General features: G+C 50.0%; 1 protein-coding gene across 3 annotated transcripts in view; it reads right to left on the bottom strand.

Annotated features, from left to right (window-relative positions):
• Positions 1-200: 200 nt before the first annotated feature.
• MRAS (muscle RAS oncogene homolog) overlaps positions 201-19,674 on the bottom strand; it is a 44,366-nt gene continuing 24,892 nt past the window's right edge. For 2 of the 3 annotated variants that reach the window (XM_070433491.1, XM_070433489.1), the window contains exons 2-6: positions 17,342-17,552; positions 8,230-8,383; positions 6,864-6,963; positions 4,803-4,882; positions 201-3,620 (exon numbers count right to left, since the gene is read on the bottom strand). In XM_070433491.1, coding sequence (XP_070289592.1) covers positions 3,521-3,620; positions 4,803-4,882; positions 6,864-6,963; positions 8,230-8,383; positions 17,342-17,534 — 627 coding nt within the window. In that variant the 5' untranslated portion in view covers positions 17,535-17,552 and the 3' untranslated portion in view covers positions 201-3,520. Of the gene's footprint in view, positions 3,621-4,802; positions 4,883-6,863; positions 6,964-8,229; positions 8,384-17,341; positions 17,553-17,899; positions 17,995-19,674 lie in introns of those variants that run through there. The other variant, XM_070433490.1, reaches the window with a different exon arrangement.

Here is a 19,674-nt window from a genome sequence, read left to right as displayed (position 1 = left end):
GTCAAGGGGCTGTGTCTCCACACACCTGCCTTCCTCCTCGGGCTCCTTGAGGAAGGAGACGCCTCCCAGGACCCCAGTGGTCTCCTTACTTCAGGTTTGCCCGTGAGAGATGGGTGTTCTGAGCCAGACACTGTCAACGGACAATGTTGTCAGCAAAACTTCAGGAATATTCGAATAAGAAGAAATAAGACAAGTGTTCCTCTTCATTTCTTTATTAATGAGTTGAGATACACAAAGACTTAATAAAAAGTTACATAAAAGGCTCACGCATCGTCGAGATCTCCAGGCATCGCTCTCGTCTCACGACAACGGCCACCTGTTAATACTGTGTAACAGAAGCGGGGCGCTCACGGGCGCTCCGTTATTCAAGTATCTTTTGTTCTCAGTAAACCGACATGGGATTTCTAATCCAATGGGCTGCGAATGGAGGCAGCCCGTCTATGGCTCTGGGTTGACTGTCGTCACACGTGAAGGTCCTTTGAGTTAGAGCTGCCACGTGTTAGCGAGACAGGCGACCAGCACGCTCCACAGCGAGGTGGGAGGCAAAGTCCTAAGAAAAACCATCCAAACGCCCCCTGCGTGGCAAAGTGCGGGGGGGGGGGGGGGGGGGGAGTTGGGGGCCGGGCCCCAGGCGGTGGGGGTGGGAGAGCGGCCAGGATTACCAGCGGGGGAGAAAGGAGCCCTTGCAGGGGGAGGGTGTCGATTTTAGAAGGAAGTCTGAGAGCACACAGTGGCGAAGGCATGGGGTGGGGGTTTCAGGAAGGGTGTGCTCAGGGGCTGGGCTATTCAGCTCGTCTGGAAAAACAGTGGGAACTCCGGGATGTCACAAAAGACACAAGTCCCGTTGGGCTCCTCAGTCACCGATCGGGTAGCAGGGCCAGCTGGTTCCAAGACAGACCTGCCAGGGGGCCATGGAGAAAATGTTGTGCTGGGGCTGCCCCAGGGCACACGCCACTCTGGCCCATCTGGCAGCCTTCGCGGCCAGGAGGGCTCATGGTTCTCTCAAACCCAAAGACCTGTCTTTTAAAAGTGTTATTTACCCGTCGCACCTGGAGGAAAAGGAGGTCATGGGAGATGGAGGCTGACCACTGGCTCCACGGCAGAGGCCACGGAGGCCACCCCTGACCCAGGTTCCCTCTCGGGCACTGAGGAGTGGAGCTGGGGGCTGGGTGCAGGATAGATGCCCTGGAAGATGGGGCCAGGCAGGGCAGATGCACTGCCTGTTGGGCGGGGGGCCCGGGAGCGGTTGGAACCCCTTTGTCTGTTATCTTCATGGCCAAGGGCTTCACTCTAGGTCAGCTTATCTGCTTCTGAGACTCTCCACATGGTGCTCAGGGCTTCGCAGGCTCCCCTGTGGGCAGGCTCCCCTGTGGGCAGGCGCACGGTGGTGGTCCGTGTCCGGGAGATGTTTACCGACGGTGGACACTGCCCCATGTGCAGGGCCCCTGGTCCCATGCCACCGCTGCCTCGATACAAACATCTCCGCCCGACTTCCTGCCACCGGCCTTGCCTCGCCCTCACCAGCCTGCGGCTGCCACCACAGGGCACACGGGCCGTGGCTCAGGGGAGCATAGGGTTGGAAAGAGCCTGGTGCTGCTAGTGTTTAAGATGCCCATTCATTAACAGGATAGGTTCTTGGGGAGCTGTGAGGTGCCTGATCTGGAATGTTCTTTATTATCCTTTCTTTCAGGCTCAGAAAAACAAGGGCCATTTAGACACATAAAGAAGTTTGACTTCCAGCTAACAAAACTCTCGGCTGTTTCCTTCTGCAGCAGGTCCCTCCGGCTGGCCCCTCGGTGCTCCCTCAGAGCTGGAGAAGGATCCGGCGTCCCGATGTCCAGCCGGGCACTCGCTCTCCCTGGTCCTTTCTCCAAACAGAGGCCAGGCCACCTGCTAGGGGTGCTCCAGTTTGCCCAGTGACCCGATTGGTAACATTTGGAAAATAAGGTCACAAGGTGCGCCACTTCATCTCTGACCTCCTCTCAGGGGTCACTGCTGTGCCTGCTGCCCCTGCCCCCTCACCCCGGCCCCCAAATCCAGTCTTGGGCTCTCACCAGCAGCACTGAGGGGGAGGGGGACATCACCAGGGAGTTGGGGGACTGCCCCCTCGTAGAAACAGGGGTATGGGAGCGATGTCTTCACCTCAACCTTCCTTTCTCTTCTGATCACATGTTACAGTTAAGATCTGAGAGGTTGACACAAGCCTTGTCAGTATGAGCCAGGAAGGCGGCCTAATGCTGACTCTGCAAAGGATTCACTGGGCTTCAGGAGTGGTCGTCAGTTGATTCAGAGGGAACACGGCTTCGGGTGTTGGTGCTGTTTAGGTAACAACAGTGTTGGATCACTTCTGCGTAAGGTTCAGCACAAACCAGGATCCCCGGATGGTGCCCCGATGAGCGCACGGTGGCGTGGAGAAGCATGCAGGCCTTGTCAGTGTGTCTGTGATGGAGAGCTGTGGGCAGCACAGGCCGGGAACAGACTGAGCCCACGCCGATGGGGAAAGACACGAACACTCGGGCAGATCTGTGCCCTTGAGTCTCTACATCTCCAGGATCATGAAACCCCTTTTAGAACTGGCAAGCTAGCCCTGGCCGGTTTGGCTCAGTGGATAGAGCGGCAGCCTGCGGACTGAAGGGTCCCAGGTTCGATTCCGGTCAAGGGCATGTACCTTGGTTTCGGGCACATCCCCAGTAGGGGGTGTGCAGGAGGCAGCTGATCGATGTTTCTCTCTCATCGATGTTTCTAACTCTCTATCCCTCTCCCTCCCTCTCTGTAAAAAAATCAATAAAATATATATATTAAAAAAAAAAAGAGCTGGCAAGCTCGGGCCAGCCTCTCCCCTCAGCAAAATGAGATTCTGTTTCCTGATATCGGCCATGAAACCCTCCTGCTGGGCACGGCTCTCATGGCTCCCATTTTCAGGCCACGAGCAGGGACTGCTGCCCCTGAGGCCTCCCAGTCACTGTCCCTCATAGTGAGGTGAGTTTGGCACTGCCGGGAAAACTCAGCGAAAAACAACCACGATGTTCCGGACGTGCTGTCAGGGGGATCTGCTGAAGGGTGAAACTCCACCAGACAGCGGGCACAGACCCCCTCGAGACAACAGTGATCACTAAAATAATTTAAAAACCTACAAAAGACGCCCAAGCTCAGACACCGAGGACTGGAGACAAGCGGGAGCTGGGTCATGGCTTGTTTCGTACTCTGTACGTGGTGGGTAAACGTCCACATCGAACCGACACTACGCAGTTCAAAGAAACAACACAGCCGCCAGGAGACGGGAGGAACCGGCTGAATCACACGCGGGGCTCGGATGCTGTGTCTTGTGAGACACGAAGCCTGTGCCCTTTCGAGGAGGCCGGACCCCCTTTCCTCCCTGCCCACCCCCCATGTCTCCCTTCCTGCGCCCAGTCCTCGGGTCAAGGGTCATGGTTAGAAACAGTTCCCGGTGAGGTTAGGCAGTGGAGGGGTCCCGAGGGCTGGCCAGTTCACGGTGACTCTGCCCAGGGCCCCAGGCCCATCACAATATCACACACTGAAGTTTGTGGGTACCAGTGGCCCGGTCTCCCCGCCATTTGGTTTTCTTCTTCTTCTTCTGGCTCTTTTCTGGAATCTGTTGCCTTTTGAGACAGTGAAAGGCAGAAAGTCAACGTCAGAATGGGCTTTGCTTTTCCCTGTGCCTTCCCTCCCTTGGCCCTGGGTCTGAGGCAGGGAGGCTGGGGTTAGGGGTGGGGGGTGGGAGTGGCAGAGATGCTGCTGTCCTAGGTGCTGAAGGAGGGCGTGGCCTGGACAGTGTCTCATCCTACTGCTGAGAACTGCTGCCATCATGCTGTGGCCACACCGATTTAAATCATACTCTACGTTATGTGTTATATAATGTTCCCCTCTATTTCCATGTTTCATATTTTAAATAAAATGACAGGTCAGCAGAGTACAAGCTTTATACATGTTTTCTGTTCATAGTTCCTATGTTTAAAACCTCTCCTGGGAACTACAGGTCTGTAACCAAGACTTCGCCACCTCCTGGTGATAGCATATCCTAACTGGAGGCAAAATGCCCACAAGGAAAATAATTTCGAGACTGCAGAGATGCAGCCTGCAACGTCACAGCCGGAGTGCGCGTGCGTGTGTGTGTGTATGTTTCTGTGTGTGTTTCTGTGTGTGTGTGTGTGTGTGTGTGTGTGTGTGTGTCTGCCTTTTTGCTGTGCTGGGGGCTGAGGGTGGCGGCCAGGAAGGTCACTGTTAGAGCCCTGTATGTGGTTTCACACCTAACTTGAAGACTTTGGAAATGGGAAAGGTGGGTGACAGGGAGACCAGCCGGGAGGCTGTGTCAGGCTCCTCAGCACCAGGTGACTGCGGAGGAATGTATGAGAGGCTACTGATTGGGGTTTCTGACAATCCTGTAGGCGGACTGGGTGTGGGGTCTGCAAAAGGACACACGCTCAACACCCCCTGAGATTTGAGCCTGGGAGTCAGAATGCTGGGCGTTCAGGTGAAATGTCAAAGGGCAGCTGCGGTGCTGGGGGGACAGGGAGGGCAGGATGGAGGGAGCTGCCTCAGGGAGGCCACGCTGCAGGACCCAGGGGAACCCCGAGAGGAGCCGGAGCCTCAGGCAGCAGGCACCTCCCGTCAGCTAGTAAAGCTTCACTCAGAGACAGGGGGGTGAGCAAAGGGAGGTGGGAAGAGGGGCAGGTGAAGAAATCTAAAAACAGGCCCAAAGTGCCCAGCCTCCCCTCAGAGCCGGCCCTCCTGGTGCCCACCCTGCCCAGGGGCCCTGTTTCTAGGGCGGGCCCCGCGCTCACCTGATCACTCTGACCAGGTCATGGAAGGCTTTGTCCACGTTGAGAGGGGGGTCCTTGGCACTGGTTTCTATGTATGGGATCTGGAAGGCAAAGCTCCCTCTCGGTGAAAGGGGCACTGAGGCCACATGCGAATTCTCAGGGGCCCTGGGAGCCGGATGCTTTCAAAGCCCCGCAGAACCCTGGCCCGACACCCCCAAGTCCCGTGGTGGCTTCTCCCTCTGCAAGTTCCACTGACAGTTTTTCCAATTCCCTCTTGCTCTCCAGCCACAGAGATATTTAATAGCTCCCTAAAAATAGAATTCACGTGACCGTTTTCTATACCGGAAGACTAAAGACTCATTTATCAAACTAAAATACGCTCTGATTCTACTCGTTTTTCATCCCGAGTCTATTTCTCTACCCGGGGCACTTCTGCTCTTCTTCCCAGGGCCCTGAGAGGACGCGGGAGGGCAAGCCTAAGGCCAGGCTGCCCCACGGCCAGGACTGCGCACCCTCAAACTGAAGAGATCTAAAGCCACGCTCCTGGTCTCCCCACACACTTGCTCCTGGAGCCTCCCCCGGCCCAGTGACGGTCACTCAGTGTTCTGAAAGTGACTCAGCCCCACACCTCGCAGTCACCCCCATTCCTTTCCTTCTCTCTCTCCTCACATCCAATCTGTGAACCAACTCTGTTGTCTCTCTTAGAAATACACCCAGAACGCATCCACTGCTCGCCACCGTCGTGCGCCCCACTGGCCCACGTCAGCCTGCCCTGGGTTATTGCCGCAGTCCCACCCCGGCCCCCTCAGACACTCTCAACACGGCCACCTGGGCGAAGCTGCTCAGCCATGAGTCAGACCACGTCACTCCTCACTCACAACCCGCCAAGGCTTCCCCTCTCGCTCTGAGCGAAAGTCCACAGGCCTTAAACCATCTCTCTGATCTCACGCTGCTACTCACCCCTCCTGCTCCTGCTCCTGCTCCTGCTCCAGCCACACAGGCCTCCTGCTGTTCCTCTAACTCCCGCCTCAGAGCCTCTGTGCCGATGACTCCCTCTGCTGGAACCTCTTTCCTGACACCCGCAGGGCTCAGTCCCTCACCTCCTGTAAGTCCTGGCTGACATGCACCCTCCCAGCAAGGCCTTCCCTGCCATCTATTTGGAAAAGCACCCACTGCACCCCACAGTCTCAACCCTCTTCCCCAATTTACTTTTCCCCCAGCACATGTCACCTTCTGACCCCCTCGAACTTGCTGTGTCTGTTTGTCTGCTGTCACCAGAAGGAAAGGAGTTGTGTTTCCCGGCCTAGGGGTGCTGAATGAATATGAGCATGAACACAGAAGGCAGAGACAAGCAGAACAACCTCGCAGTGAGTCCCCTTCCTCTGCTCACAGAGCTGGGCCCACGGGGCGGAGGGCCCGGGCAGCCTTGCAGACCTCCGGGCAGTCAGGGCAGACGTCTACATGCCTGGCCAATGAGGCCGGGGCAGGGGCTGTGCCGATGCAGGGAGAGGCCGGAAGAGTCCAGTGGCCCCACCCAGCACCACCCAGCCGGCAAAGGGGCGTCACCAAGAACTAACCACGCATAGCATGTCTGCTGACACTGTGGCCTGGGCGGACCTCAGGGTGAGTCCCTGGGAGAGGGAGATCTTCGAATCCACCTCTGTGTGTGGCTGTGAGGGTGCCCCCAGCACAGCGCCTAGCAGCTGACCCGAGGAGTCTGAGCGTCATCAGGCAACCGGCCCGGAGACAGGGACAGAGCCTGCCCTCGGCACAGCCCAGCGATGCTCTGCTGAGTCAGGCCCGGGAGGTGCCGTGCCCGCAGCTTGCAGTCCATTGTGAGGGCACCTGCTCCCCACATGAGGGCCTCTAATGACTGACACGAGGGTGCTTTCTCTCTGGCCCGTTGTTCTGTTTCACAAAATATCCCACCATCGCATTTGCCCGCCAAGCTTCCCCATGGAACCCAGCCCACTACCAGCGAGGCTCACGTTCCATCCACACAGACCAGGACAGTAGGAGTGACTTTTACACATCCCAACACACACACACACACACACACACACACACACACACGCAACTTACATTGTGTTTGGTTGCCATTTCTTTTCCTTGCTCCCTGGTGATTTTCCTCAAATGCATCAAATCGACCTTGTTGGCCACGAGGATCATCGGGAACGACTCCCTGGGAAACAAGGGACAGCAGCTTGTGAGGTCTCGCTGTCCCCACCCCCCTGAAGGCAGCGTAGCCACACCTCAGGCCTCACACAGCACACAGACCTCCGGGAAGGGAGAGGGGCCTGAGGCTGCTGCCTGCCCTGGTTTGGAGGCTTAGGCCTGTTCCAAGGTGAGCGAGGGGCCTCCAGGGAACCCCCTGGCTCAGCCCTGTGAGTGAGGACACAGAGGGGCCCCTGGGCCAGGGGCGGGGTTCCCAGACCTGCTTCCTTCCATCTCCGGCCCCCCAGATGCACCCACCGTGCCGGCTGCCGTGGCCGTCGCAGTGACTCGTGAGGAGCGCCAGGGCCAGGGGGCCGCACAGTTGGCCCTCAGTGAATGGCGGCTGCAGAATCGGGATGGCTCCCAGGAGGAGGCGGGGTCAAGGGCATGTCTGCCTTAGAGACGCCCACTGACACATGTGGCCCAACGCGGTCCACAGTGAGTAAACGCCCGGCTCACAGCAGCTGTCAGCGCTGGCTACTTCTACTAAGAAAATCATAATCGGGCAGGTGGAAACGGAACTTGGTCATATTTCCTTGCACCTCTTTAATAGCTAGAAGGTTGAGTATTTACCCACATCCGAGTCATTTATGTTTTCTCTTTTGAGATTGCTATGGTCAGGGTTTTAACCCACATTTCTCTCTTAGAGGTTTGTGAGTGAGAGTGTGTGTGTGTGTGTGTGTGTGTGTGAGAGAGAGAGAGAGAGAGAGAGAGAGAGAGAGAGAGAGAGAGAGAACTGTGTATCCCTTGTAAAGTTATTAACATTTTGCCTTTGGAATAGGTGTTAACTGAATTTTAGGAATTTACTGAGATTTGCTCAAAGTTTGCCCTTTTTCTTTCTTTACATTGCCTCTTTAAGATGCAATTAACTGGAAAAAAACAATCAGGCTTAAAACAGACTCCAAATTATTTAGCTACTCCATATAAGCTAAGGGGGAAAAAAAAGAGCCTTTAATTGGGGGGCTCGCATTCAAATGCAATTTAACCAATTACAATGTAATCTGGAGAAAAAATTCACTTTTCTTTGTAATAAAACATCGGTTAAATTGGAACAGTTTGACCCCATAGGAAAGAATCAGGGTAGGAGTCGGAGGGAACAAGGTCTGAATTCAGCTCTGCCCCTCGTGCCTCAGCTTTCACCTGAAAATCAGGGATTCAGACAGACAGACAGAGACAGACAGAAAGACAGAGGCTGCTGGGAGCCAGGAGCAGGGAGCCCGCCCGCTGTGCCCACCTGTCCTTGACGCGCAGGATGAGCTGGTGGAAGCGGTCCACGTGCTCGAAGCTGGCCTTGTCCGTGACCGAGAAGACGATGAGGAAGCCGTCCCCCGTGCGCATGTACTGCTCCCGCATGGCACTGAACTCCTCCTGCCCGGCCGTGTCCAGAACTGGGGTGGGATGGGCCAGTCAGAGTTGTCACCAGTCCCCCGGGGCCCCCCGCAGCCTGCTGCCCCCTCAGTGGCTCGATCCAAACTGTCCCCATGAGAGCCACACAGGCCCCTGGGCTGGGCTGTGGGGGTCCTGGCGGGGCCTCAGACACCTCAGTGTGAGGCTCTAATTGACTTGCTATGGCCCCACAGATCCCAACCCATGGTGCTCCCTGGGCCTCGGTTCTTGGTCTACAGAAAGGCCTGTGATCAGCTGGGCTTCCAAGTCCCTCTGGCCCGGGTATGGCTCTCCGCTGCACCCTCCCACAGCGGTTCTTGGGGAGTCATCTGACTCAGCTCCTTCCCTCCTCTGTAAGTGGAAACAGTGCACCTGCTGGCAGCCCCCAGGGGCGGGGGGGGACAGCTTGTTTGTGGGTGTGCCCGGGGAGAGCCCGACGGGGCCACCTGGATTAGGAGGCTCCTCAGCCGTGTGGACAGATACCAGGAGGGCCCAGGGGAAGGAGTGGTCCCTCGAGAGCCAGGGCCATTTGCCTCCTAGGACGAGGATGTTAGAGGGGTGCTGGTGGGGGGAGCCAGGGCTAGAAGAGGAGTGGGGAGCTGGGAGAGCCATCTCAGCAAAGGGTTCCTCCCAACCGTCCCCTCTCACTGCCCAAGTCACAAATCTAAGAGGAGACATTTAGTCCTGTCCTTGAAGGAAGAATAGTGACTCGTGAGGAGCGCCAGGGCCACGGTGTGCCGGACAGTTGGCACTCAATATATGGATTTTTAAACGCAGAAATCGACAAATTCCATAATCATTGTGGGAGAACTGAATGGGCTTCCCTTAGAGATGGACAAGAGACAGAGACAACACACTTTACACTCAAACAGGAAATAAGTATTTCAAATACACATGAAATCATCACCAAAATTGGCCACATGTTAGACTATAAATAAAAATTTCAACCAATCCCAGAAATCAGAAATCATGTGAGCCATCTTTTGCCTATAATACAATAAGATTGTAAGTTAACAGGCACATGGGTATAAAAGAATCTAGTCACTCCAAAGTTTAAAAAGCTATGCTGCTCTCTAACTCTCCAGTTAAAGGGAAAAGCAAATCAGAAGTTACAAACTATTTAGACCTGAACAACAATAAACAGTAACAAAACCTCTGGCGTGAGGCGAAGTGACACGCAGAGAAAAAGGCAGCTTGCAATGCACTTTCGAAAACCAGACTGAAAATTAAGTAAGCATTCAAATCAAGAGGCTAGAGAAGGAAAATAAATAAAACAAACTAAAAGTAGAAATTTAGAGAATGGGAGAAAGGAAAAAGTATTGATATCAATAAATTAAAAGCTGATTCTTTGAAATGACCAATGAAAAAAAAATACACCAAAAACCTTTACCAATTCTTATCAGAGAAAAAAAATGAGAAGACAAATAAGCATTTGGAATGAGAAAAGGCCTATGACTATGAGTAGAGATATACATTTAATTATGAAAGAAAACTATATGCAGTTTTATAGCAATCAATTTTCAATTCTCAATGAAATGGATGATTTAAGAAAATATAAATGAGCAAAACTGGTTCTAGAAAATATATAAAACCTGAGTAGGCCAATAATCAGTGATGAAGTTGATGAGATAAAATCTTACCCCACGAATGGCACAAAGCTATTCTTGTAACCCACCGATCGTTCCGGAGCACGGGAAATAGAGGACCTTTCTCACTCAGTGTAAGAGCCCAGCATACTCCCGACACACTGGACGGGGACAGCACGTGGGTGTGTGGTGACTGCCAGGCCCGCCCACTGTCGGGGAGAGAAGCAACCTGCCTGTGGCACCCTAAGGGGTATCAGCCATCCATTCGTCAATTGTTTGCTAAGTACCTACTCTGTGCCAACCGTTCTGTGTGGTCCTTCGGGTGGTTAAAGACTAAGATGCATCTGGCTATCAAGCTCCTTAACAGTCCAGTCGGACTGAAGAAAAATCAGAATATGAAACAGAAAGCGATACATGCTATGGGCGATGCGGGGGTGGGGGGGTGGGTGGGTTCTCTTCAGCTTAGAAGGATAATGGAAGGTTTCAGCAAGAGGAGGCATTTAATCCTGTCCTTGAAGGAAGAATAAAAATGAGGGACACTTAATCCTGCCCTTGAAGGATGAACAGACTTTGACATGAAAAGATGGGGCCTGGGGAAAGGTCTTCCAGGCAGAGAAGCAGCCTGAGCAAGGGCCTGGGGGCTGGAAAAGGGAGAGCAGTGAAGAGGCGGGGGTGCAGAGTAAAAGGTTTGTGGGGGGGAATAGGAGGTAGAAAGAGGAGACAGGGAGACCACAGGCTGGGGTCCTCGGGTCCTAAACGAATGTGCTCGAACTCTCTGGGCACTGGGGAGCTACTGAAGGTTCAGAGAAGGGAGAGATATAGTCAGAGTTTGGCAGCCAAAGAGGGACAGCCATGGAGGCAGGGAGGCCTCTGAGGAGGTGGAGGAAGGACCCGGGCAGAGGCAACCAATCAGAGGGCTGCTGGACAGGCACTGGGGGCGGGGGGGTCGGGGGCACAGGGCAGCAGAGGCAGCAGCAGCAACATTCAATGGCTCGGAAGTATTTCCCCATTTTATCAGCTGGGACAGTAGAACCGGGGCATGTTGGCTGGAGAGTAGCTGTGCTCACCTGCAGAGTGTTCACTCCAGTTTAGCAGGACTGTTACAAGGATGAAATAAGTAGTATCTGTGAGCCCTCCGCACTGGGTCTGGCCTTCAGGAAAAGAGTGGTCAGCGGTAACTGCTAACGTTGCTGTGAGGGCAGGAGCAGCAGCAGGGAAAGAGGGCTTGGGAGGCAGATCTGGCCGCAATGTAAGGAGGGGCTCTCTACCAGCAAGCACTGCCCAGGCACCTTGGAGATCAGTGAGCGCCACGTTCCTGGAAGCAATCAAGCAGTGATGGCTGACGGAACCAGGATCAGGGGTCAGGCAGGGCCCTGCGGGGCTGGGCTCATCATCTGAGGACAGCAGCAAAGAGGAGCAGTCGTCCCACATCACTGGGAGCAAGAAAGGGGAGGCTGGGTGGAAGGACCGGCCAGCCCTGCCTGCACCCTCTCAGCTGGAGCCATGGAGAAGTGTCTATTCTGAGTGGACCCGAGGGCTGCCGAGCACAGAAGCCACACGTAAACCCCTCGCTCAGAAAAAGCTCCCAAGGAGTGTTCCTTTTGCTCTCATTGCCCTTCCACTGTCCTCCTTCCCTTTCTCTCCTCAGAAAGAATGTGGATTTGAGTGTTCAGGGAAAAGCCAGCTCCAGGCCCCTCCGAGAAGACACCAGCACTTGTGTCTGAGGTTTGGGCAGAAGCCAGGGTGGAAGCATCCCAGCTTCCGAGGATGCAGAAGGGCCAGGGCTTTTGCTCTTTGCAAAGACCGAGCCCCCCTGTGGATATGCAGACAGAGCGGCCGCAGAGCTGGACCAAAGGTGGGATGGGTGTCGGAGACTCTGGGCCCACTGCTGTTTTCTGTCGATGGAAGACAGATGCAAGGTTCCAGAGGCCGGCTGGGCAGAGGTGGGCCTGGCGGCCATATGAGTGCAAAGGCCCAGAAATACCTGCCCTTATTGTAAGTGGACAGAGGGTTTGATCAACATCCTACCCTGCAGGCCCAAGACTTGGGCCAGCTGAGGAGGCAGCACAACAGGATGCGGGGGGCGGGGGGGGGGGGTGCATGGCAGAGTCAAGAGCCCCTAGGCCCAGCTCTGCCTCTAGCTAGGTCTGATCCTAGGCAAGTCCCTTCTCCATTGCCTCTGCCTCCTCCTCATGCTTTTGCTTTTTCTGAGTTTGGAAGAAGAGAAACCCCAGAGCTCAGAGCACTTGGAAGGCATCCCAGGCTTAGCACCCCCGTGGCGTGGTCTCCTTTGAGTCCTGTGGTACAGAAACCTGTTTATATGCCTTTAATTCAGTATGTCCCAAAGCATATACTCGAATGGGTGATGTATGAATGATTTTAGAAAGGTCCTAAATGTAAGTTTTTAATTTTAATAGAGATGATTTTTAGTTAAATATATTTATTTTACTGTGTGTTAGAAATAATACAGCTAGCACATCAAGCCTGTGACTGCACATATATTGTTTAGGACTCATGCATGCATTCATTCATTCACTCCACATTTCCTGAGGACTTACTAGGAGCCAAGCAGTATTCTAAATGCTGAGGATGTAACAGTAGGTAAAATACATTCCCTGCTTCCATAATTTTATATTTTACTGGGGGATGATAAAAACGGAAACAAATAAATAAATGTATTAAACAAATATATGCTCAATTGTAAAAGGTCGCATAAGAAAAAAGAGTTGGGCAAGGGACAGAAATGACAGGGGCAGGGTGGGTACCGAAGTGACATTTGAGCAGAGACCTAAGTAAAGTAACTGCATTTCCGCAGCAGGAGTGTTCTGAGCAGAGGGAACACCAAATGCAGAGTCGCTGAGGTGGGAACATGTGTGGTACCATCAGGCACCTGGTGGAACTGTCCAATGTTCCAGGGTTGCAGACAGGCCGATGAAGGATGATGTTTTGTAAAATTCAGATATGATTCAAATAGCATAATATTCATTCTTTTTTTAAAAAATATATTTCATTGACTTTTTACAGAGAGGAAGGGAGAGGGACAGAGAGTCAGAAACATCGATGAGAGAGAAATATCAATCAGCTGCCTCCTACACAGTCCCCACTGGGGAGTGCCCGCAACCAAGGTACATTCCCTTGATCAGAATCGAACCCGGGACCCCTGAGTCCAAAGGCCAATGCTCTATCCACTGAGCCAAACCAGTCAGGGAAAATATTCATTCTTTAAAATATAATAGAATCAGGGCCATAGAAAGCGAGTGGACTGACTATTCTCGGGGTGGGGGGTGGGGGGGGTGTGGGGGGTGCGGGAAGAGACTGGACAAAAATCGTACACCTATGGATGAGGACAGTGGGCGGGGGGGGTAAGGGCAGAGGGTGGGGTGGGAACCGGGTGGAGGGGAGCTATGGGGGGAAAAAAGAAGAACAACTGTAATAATCTGAACAATAAAGATTTAATTTAAAAAAATGTTTTTCACTTAAAATTTCAATGTAAAATTCAGTGATTTTTAGCACACACAAAGTTGTGTGTTGGTTCTGGCCAAGATGGAGTAATAGGGACAAGATTTACCTTCTCACCTCAAACAACCAAAAGAAAAAAAGAGAAGAAAAAAAAACACAGACAAGAATATATAAAACAATGGTTGTCAAGACACTGGACATCAGGCCACAAAGGGTGGTGACCTTGAGAGAAGAGATGGAAGAGAGGTGAGGGCACCTATGAATGCCAGCTTACTGCCTTGAGAGAGTTTCCAGGCCACAGTGCAGGGAGGAGGACCCAGAGTTAAAAGAACGTCATTTTGCAATAATAAAAGGGTCAGTTCATCGGAGGATGTGTCAGTCTCAAACACCTATGCACTTAATAACAGAGTGTCCAAATACATGCAGCAGAAACTAATAGGAAAAATAGGCAAATTCACAATTACCCTCTGAAATTCAACACCCTCTCTCAATAATTGACAGCACAAATTGATAGAAAACCAATAAGGATATAGAAAACTTTGACAACACTATCAACCAACTTGATCTAATTGACACTGATAGAATACTTCATCCAATAACAGCAGAAGATGTGTTCTTTTCATGTGCACATGGAACATTTACCAAGACAGACCATATCCTGGGCCATACACAAACCTCAATATGTTTTAAAGAATTCAAAGGATATACTGTTTATTCTCTGACACAATGAAATTAAAGCAGAAACCAATGACAGAAAGATCTCTGGAAAATTCCTAAATACTTGAGAACTAAATAATATATTTCTAAGTAGCCAATGGGTCAATGAAGAAATCAAAGGGGAAATTAGAAAGTATTTTGAACTGAATGAAAAGAAAAACATAACTTATTAAATTTTGTGGGATGCAGCTGAACGCGTAGTTAGGGGAGATTTATAGCACCAAATTAATACCTAGGGAAAAAACAAATGTTCAAATCTATGACATCAGCTCCTACTTAAAGAAATTAGAAAAAGAGAGCAAATCAAATCCAAAGTAGGCAGACAAAAGGAAATAATACAGATGAGAGTGGAAATCAGTGAAGCCAAATGGGAAAAATCAATGGACTAAAAAAATGGTTCTTTGAGAAAATCAATGATATTGATATATCTCTAGCCAGCATGATCAGGAAAAAAAAAAAAAAAAAGAAAAGATGCAAACTACCAATATCAGGAATGAGAGAGATAACAACACTAGAGATTCTACAGATACTAAAAGGACAATAAAAGAATATTATGAACAACCTTATGCCAATAAGTTCGATAACTTTGATGAACTAAAAAATTTTGAGACACAAACTACCAAAGCTCACTGAAAAAAAAAAAAAAGATTACCTAAATAGCCCTATTAAAAAATTGAATTTGTAGTTTAAAATCTTCATAAAAAGAAAACCTCAGGCCCAGATGTCTTCTTAGGTGAATTCTACTAAACATTAAATAATACCAATTTTATTCAGACTCTTCCAGAAAATTGAAGAGGGCATGCTTCCCCATTCACTCGATAAATTCAATATTATTCAACATTACAAGAAACCTAGAGACCAAGATCTCTCAAGAACATAGATGCAAAAATTCTAACCAAAATTTAGCAAATCAAAGCCAAGAATATATAAAAAGACAATTCATCATGACCAAGTAAAGTTTATCCCAAGGATGCAATGTCGGTTCAATGTTAGAAAAACCAATGTTAATTTGTCATGTTAACAAACTAAAAAAGAAAAATCATGATTGTCTCAGTAGACACAGAAAAAACATTTGACGAAATCCAACATCCACTCTCGATAAAAACTCTCAGCAAACCAGGAATAGAAAGGAACTTCCTCAACCTGATAAAGGGCATCTATTAAAAACCTACTGCTAACGTCAAACTTAATGTAGAGAGCGAACGCTTTCTCTTTAAGATCAAGAACAAGACAAGTATGTCTTTAGTCAGTGAAATAGGCAAGAAAAAAGAAATAAAAGCCAGCCAGATTGGAAAGAAGTAAAACTATCTTTACTCATAGACATGATCATCTAAGCAGAAAATCCAATGGAATACAAAAAAACAAAACAAAAACTAGAATAAGTGAATTTAACAAGGTTGCAGGTTACCAGATTAATATACAAAGTCCTATAGTATTTCTAAATACTAGCAACAAATAATTGAAAACTAAAATTAAAAAACCCAAATATCATTTATAATACAGATGTTGTATAAATCTGACAAAATATTTAAAAGACCCAGGCACTCAAAACTACAAAACAATTAATGAGAGACTTAAAGACTTAAATAAATGGAGAGGATACTGTGCTCATGGGTTGGGAATTCAACATTGTTATGATGTTAATTCTCCCAAATTGATCTATATATTCAATACAATCCCAATCAAAATCTAGAGTTTTAGAATTTAACTGATTCTAAAATTCATATGGAAATGCAAAGAACCTAGACCAGCCATGGGCAAACTACAGCCCGCGGGCCGGATCCGGCTGGTTTGAAATGAATAAAACTAAAAAAAAAAAGACCGTACCCTTTTATGTAATGATGTTTACTTTGAATTTATATTAGTTCACACAAACACTCCATCCATGCTTTTGTTCCGGCCCTCCGGTCCAGTTTAGGAACCCATTGTGGCCCTCGAGTCAAAAAGTTTGCCCACCCCTGACCTAGACTAGCCAAAACAATTTTGAAAAAGAACAAAGCTGGAGATTTAACAGTATCTGACTTCAAGACGCATTATAAAGCTACAGTGTTCAAGACAGTGTGGTACTGGTGTTAAAATAGACATACAGATTAAAGACATAAAATAGATAAACAATTCTCACCACAGGCACAAAAGACAATTCAGTCAGGAAAGGACAGACTTTCAACAAACAGTGCTGGAACCACTGCATATTCATATACAAAAAACCAACTTTGTTCCATGCTTCATACCACACACAAATGTTAACTCAGGGAGATGATAAACCTAAAACCGTTAACCTTCTAGAAGAAAATAATGGAAAAAACTTTTGTGACCTTGGGTTAGATGACGCCTTCTTAGAACATCAAAAGCACGTTCCATAAAAGAACAAACTAATAAATGAACTTCGGGACATTTTAACAATCTGGTCTTTGACAGACACTGTTAAGAGAATGAAAAACAAGCCACAGGCTGGGAGGATATATTTGCAGATCGCACATCTGGCAGAGGACTTAGATCCCAGTGGTTTTCAAAGCTCCCCTCCTACAATGACAGTCTAGGAGTAACGGCTCTTTGTTTAAGGGAAAGACTCGGAGTATGAAGTCACAATCGGGGGAATCTAGAACAGTGGCTCTCTGAATTCAGCATTACCTGTAGGGCTTGTTAAGGCACAGACTGCTGGGCCTCACGTTCAGAGTTTCTGAATCAGTATGGCTTGGGGGATTTCAGTTTTGACAAGTTTCCTGGTGACGCTGCTGCTGCAGGCCTAGCTACCACACTTTGGGAACTGCTAATCTAGACCAATTTGGGCTCAACTAGTAACATCATGTCAGACGCAAGTTTTCCCCCTCCAAGGGACATTTACCAACTAAACTGTGTTTAACTGAGAAATTTATTTTCCATTTTTTTATTAGCTAGAGACATCTGTAAATGTTAATCAGAGCTTCTGATCAGCAAATAAATAACCCACATGACATCACTGAGTTGGCAGGAGTCTCACCCTGACTCTTTGTTGAATACACATTTTGGTTTCCACAAAGCTGTTCAGAATTCACCCTGGAAACCATACATGGCCTTGGACCAACTGCCTCATAATACCAACTGTTCCCTAATGGCAACTAGAAGAAAACCATCCTACCCCACTGTAGCCTGTCAACTTTCCCTGACACTTTGCCTCTAACCCCCAGCCCCCCTGCAGGGCTGCCAGCCAGGTCTCACCGTCCAAGATGGCCCACTGATTGTCAATCTCTGTGTGTTTCAGGTAGGAGTCTTCGATGGTGGGGTCGTAGTCAGGCACAAAGATCTTCTGGAAGAACTGGATGGTGAGGGCACTCTTGCCCACGCCCCCATCCCCCACCACCACCAGCTTGTAGGTGGGGAGGTTGTCACTGGGGACGGCGCTGGTTGCCATGTTTCCTGTGGGTCAGACCTGGGGAAGCAAGACATGAGGAGTGAGGCAGGGACCTTTTCCTCTCTGACTCAGGGGAAAATAGTCCTGGGTTTTCTTGCCTTTTTACAGAGTAATAAACACTCCCAATTTTATAAAGTTTTGAAAATGAAAAAAAGCAAATGAATATTAAAATGTCACCCCTGATCCCACCACCCAGAGACAGTCACTGTTAGAATGACTGATTCAATCATTTACTGAATCCCAACCCTGTGCCAGGTCTGGCCTCGGGGACACAGTACTACTAGATGCCACATGGTCTCTAATAAGCACAGCCAAAAGCCATGTCAAAGAAGCTTTCCCACCACTAAACTCTGCCCTGTGCCTACCTGTGCAGGTAAACATGAGGTTGTGATCTGAGCAGGGACAGCATGGAGGTTCACCTTTCCCACCAACTCTGACCCACTGGATGAAGAGTTGGGAAGGATTTGAGACCATCTTTGCGTAAAGGAAAGAAGGCCCCAACAGCGTAGCACACCTGAGCTCAGGATCTCAGGGGCCTCTTCCAACTCTCCCAATTCTGTGATCCTGCCTCCTTCCCCTTGACTGTTAATATGCACAGAGTCGTGCTAGAATCTCGCGACATCTGGTCAACCCGCTCCAGTTGGGGGAAAGGAAGGGGAGGAGCCGGGCTCAGTTTTGTTTTGATGATGTTGAGTCCAGCTAAGGCAACGGTTCTCCACCAGGGGCAATTCTCCCTCCCATCCCGGGATGTTGCAATGTCTGGAGATATTTCTAGTTGTCAAAACCAAGTGGGTGCTACTGGCATCTAGTCAGCAGAGGCCAGGAATGCTGCTGAACATCCTGCAATGCACAGGACAGCGCCTCCCCACACCCCCCACCCCCCACGGCAAAGAATTGTCCATCCTAAAGCATCAGAAGTGCCAACACTGAGAAACCTTGAATTAAGGTGCCTAGGAGGGAGCTGGAAATATGGGGCTAGGATGCAAAAGAATAATTGCGCCTGAACAGATGAGGCCTGATTGTGAAGAGGCAACAGCAGAGAAGTAGAGTGGCCTCTGGAAATGGTGTCACAAAGTGACAAGGAGGGGCAGCCAGGGAGCATGGAAGGAGCACTCAGACAAATAGGAGGGACGCCGGGACCTGTTATAACGACGGAAGCCCACAGTCTCCAGTAGCAGGAGGTTGACAGCCCCAAACGTTAAGCACCATTGGGAGTGAGGGTCAGTCACCTAAAGAACAATTTGAGGGTTGCTGCCAGGGACCTAAGCTGCTAACTGCGGGCCCAGCCAGGGAGATGCTATGCCACCTCCTGGTGGGCATTCCCGGGCAGCATGACAGCGGGCCCTGAGCGGAGGGGGGAGAAGGCTTGCGCCTGCCTCAGTGTACTGAGCAAGTTGTATGTGTGACTGGGAAACTTAAGGACTCACAGCAGAGTGTGAGGAGGTAGTTGCCCAGGGGAAGGGGGAGGGCCCCAAACTGGGTGTCCTGTGTGCATTGCTGCTGCCTGGGAAGGCCACTGCCTCTCTGAGCCATGGTTTCTTACCTATCGGATCAAAGGACTGGCTTCTACAGTTATTTTCCACTCCAGAAGAGTCCTCAAGTCTAGATCTCAACAGAAAGGGTGTTAGATACAAATGTGGGTTATGTGGCCACACTGATTTGCATGGGGCTACAGGCGAGAGTCATTGCATAATCTCCTGCAGTTACTGAAGCCTGATGTTGACATTTAGGATTTCCCTGCAGTGTGGGGAAGTAAGGGTGAAAGTGCAAATCTGTCCACGCTGGTCTGAGACTGCATTTGCATAAATATAGCAACATTTCAGATGGACATGCCCTCTCTTGTAGCTGTACCAACATGTGAAAATTTATTCTAAGGAGATATGCAGACAAGTGTACAATCTGTTAAGAGTCAGGAAAGAAATGAAAATAACTTAAATGTTGGGAGGGGTAGGCTAAAGGAAAAGTTACCCACACAATGGAACACTATGTGGCCATTAAGAAGATGGTATTCAGCCCTGGCCGAAGTGGCTAAGTTGGTTGAGAGTCACCCCATGTACTGAGAGGTCATTGGGCCAGTGCCTGGTCAGGGCACATGCCAGGGTTGCAGGCTCGATCACCAGTAGGGGAGGTGTGCAGGAGG

This window comes from Myotis yumanensis, unplaced genomic scaffold (assembly GCF_028538775.1).
Source record: "Myotis yumanensis isolate MYYU_CA2020_CCGP unplaced genomic scaffold, mMyoYum1.0.hap1 SCAF_14, whole genome shotgun sequence".
Lineage (NCBI taxonomy): Eukaryota > Metazoa > Chordata > Mammalia > Chiroptera > Vespertilionidae > Myotis > Myotis yumanensis.
Note: the sequence above shows the minus strand (reverse complement) of the source record. Positions and strands in the feature narration are given on the sequence as shown.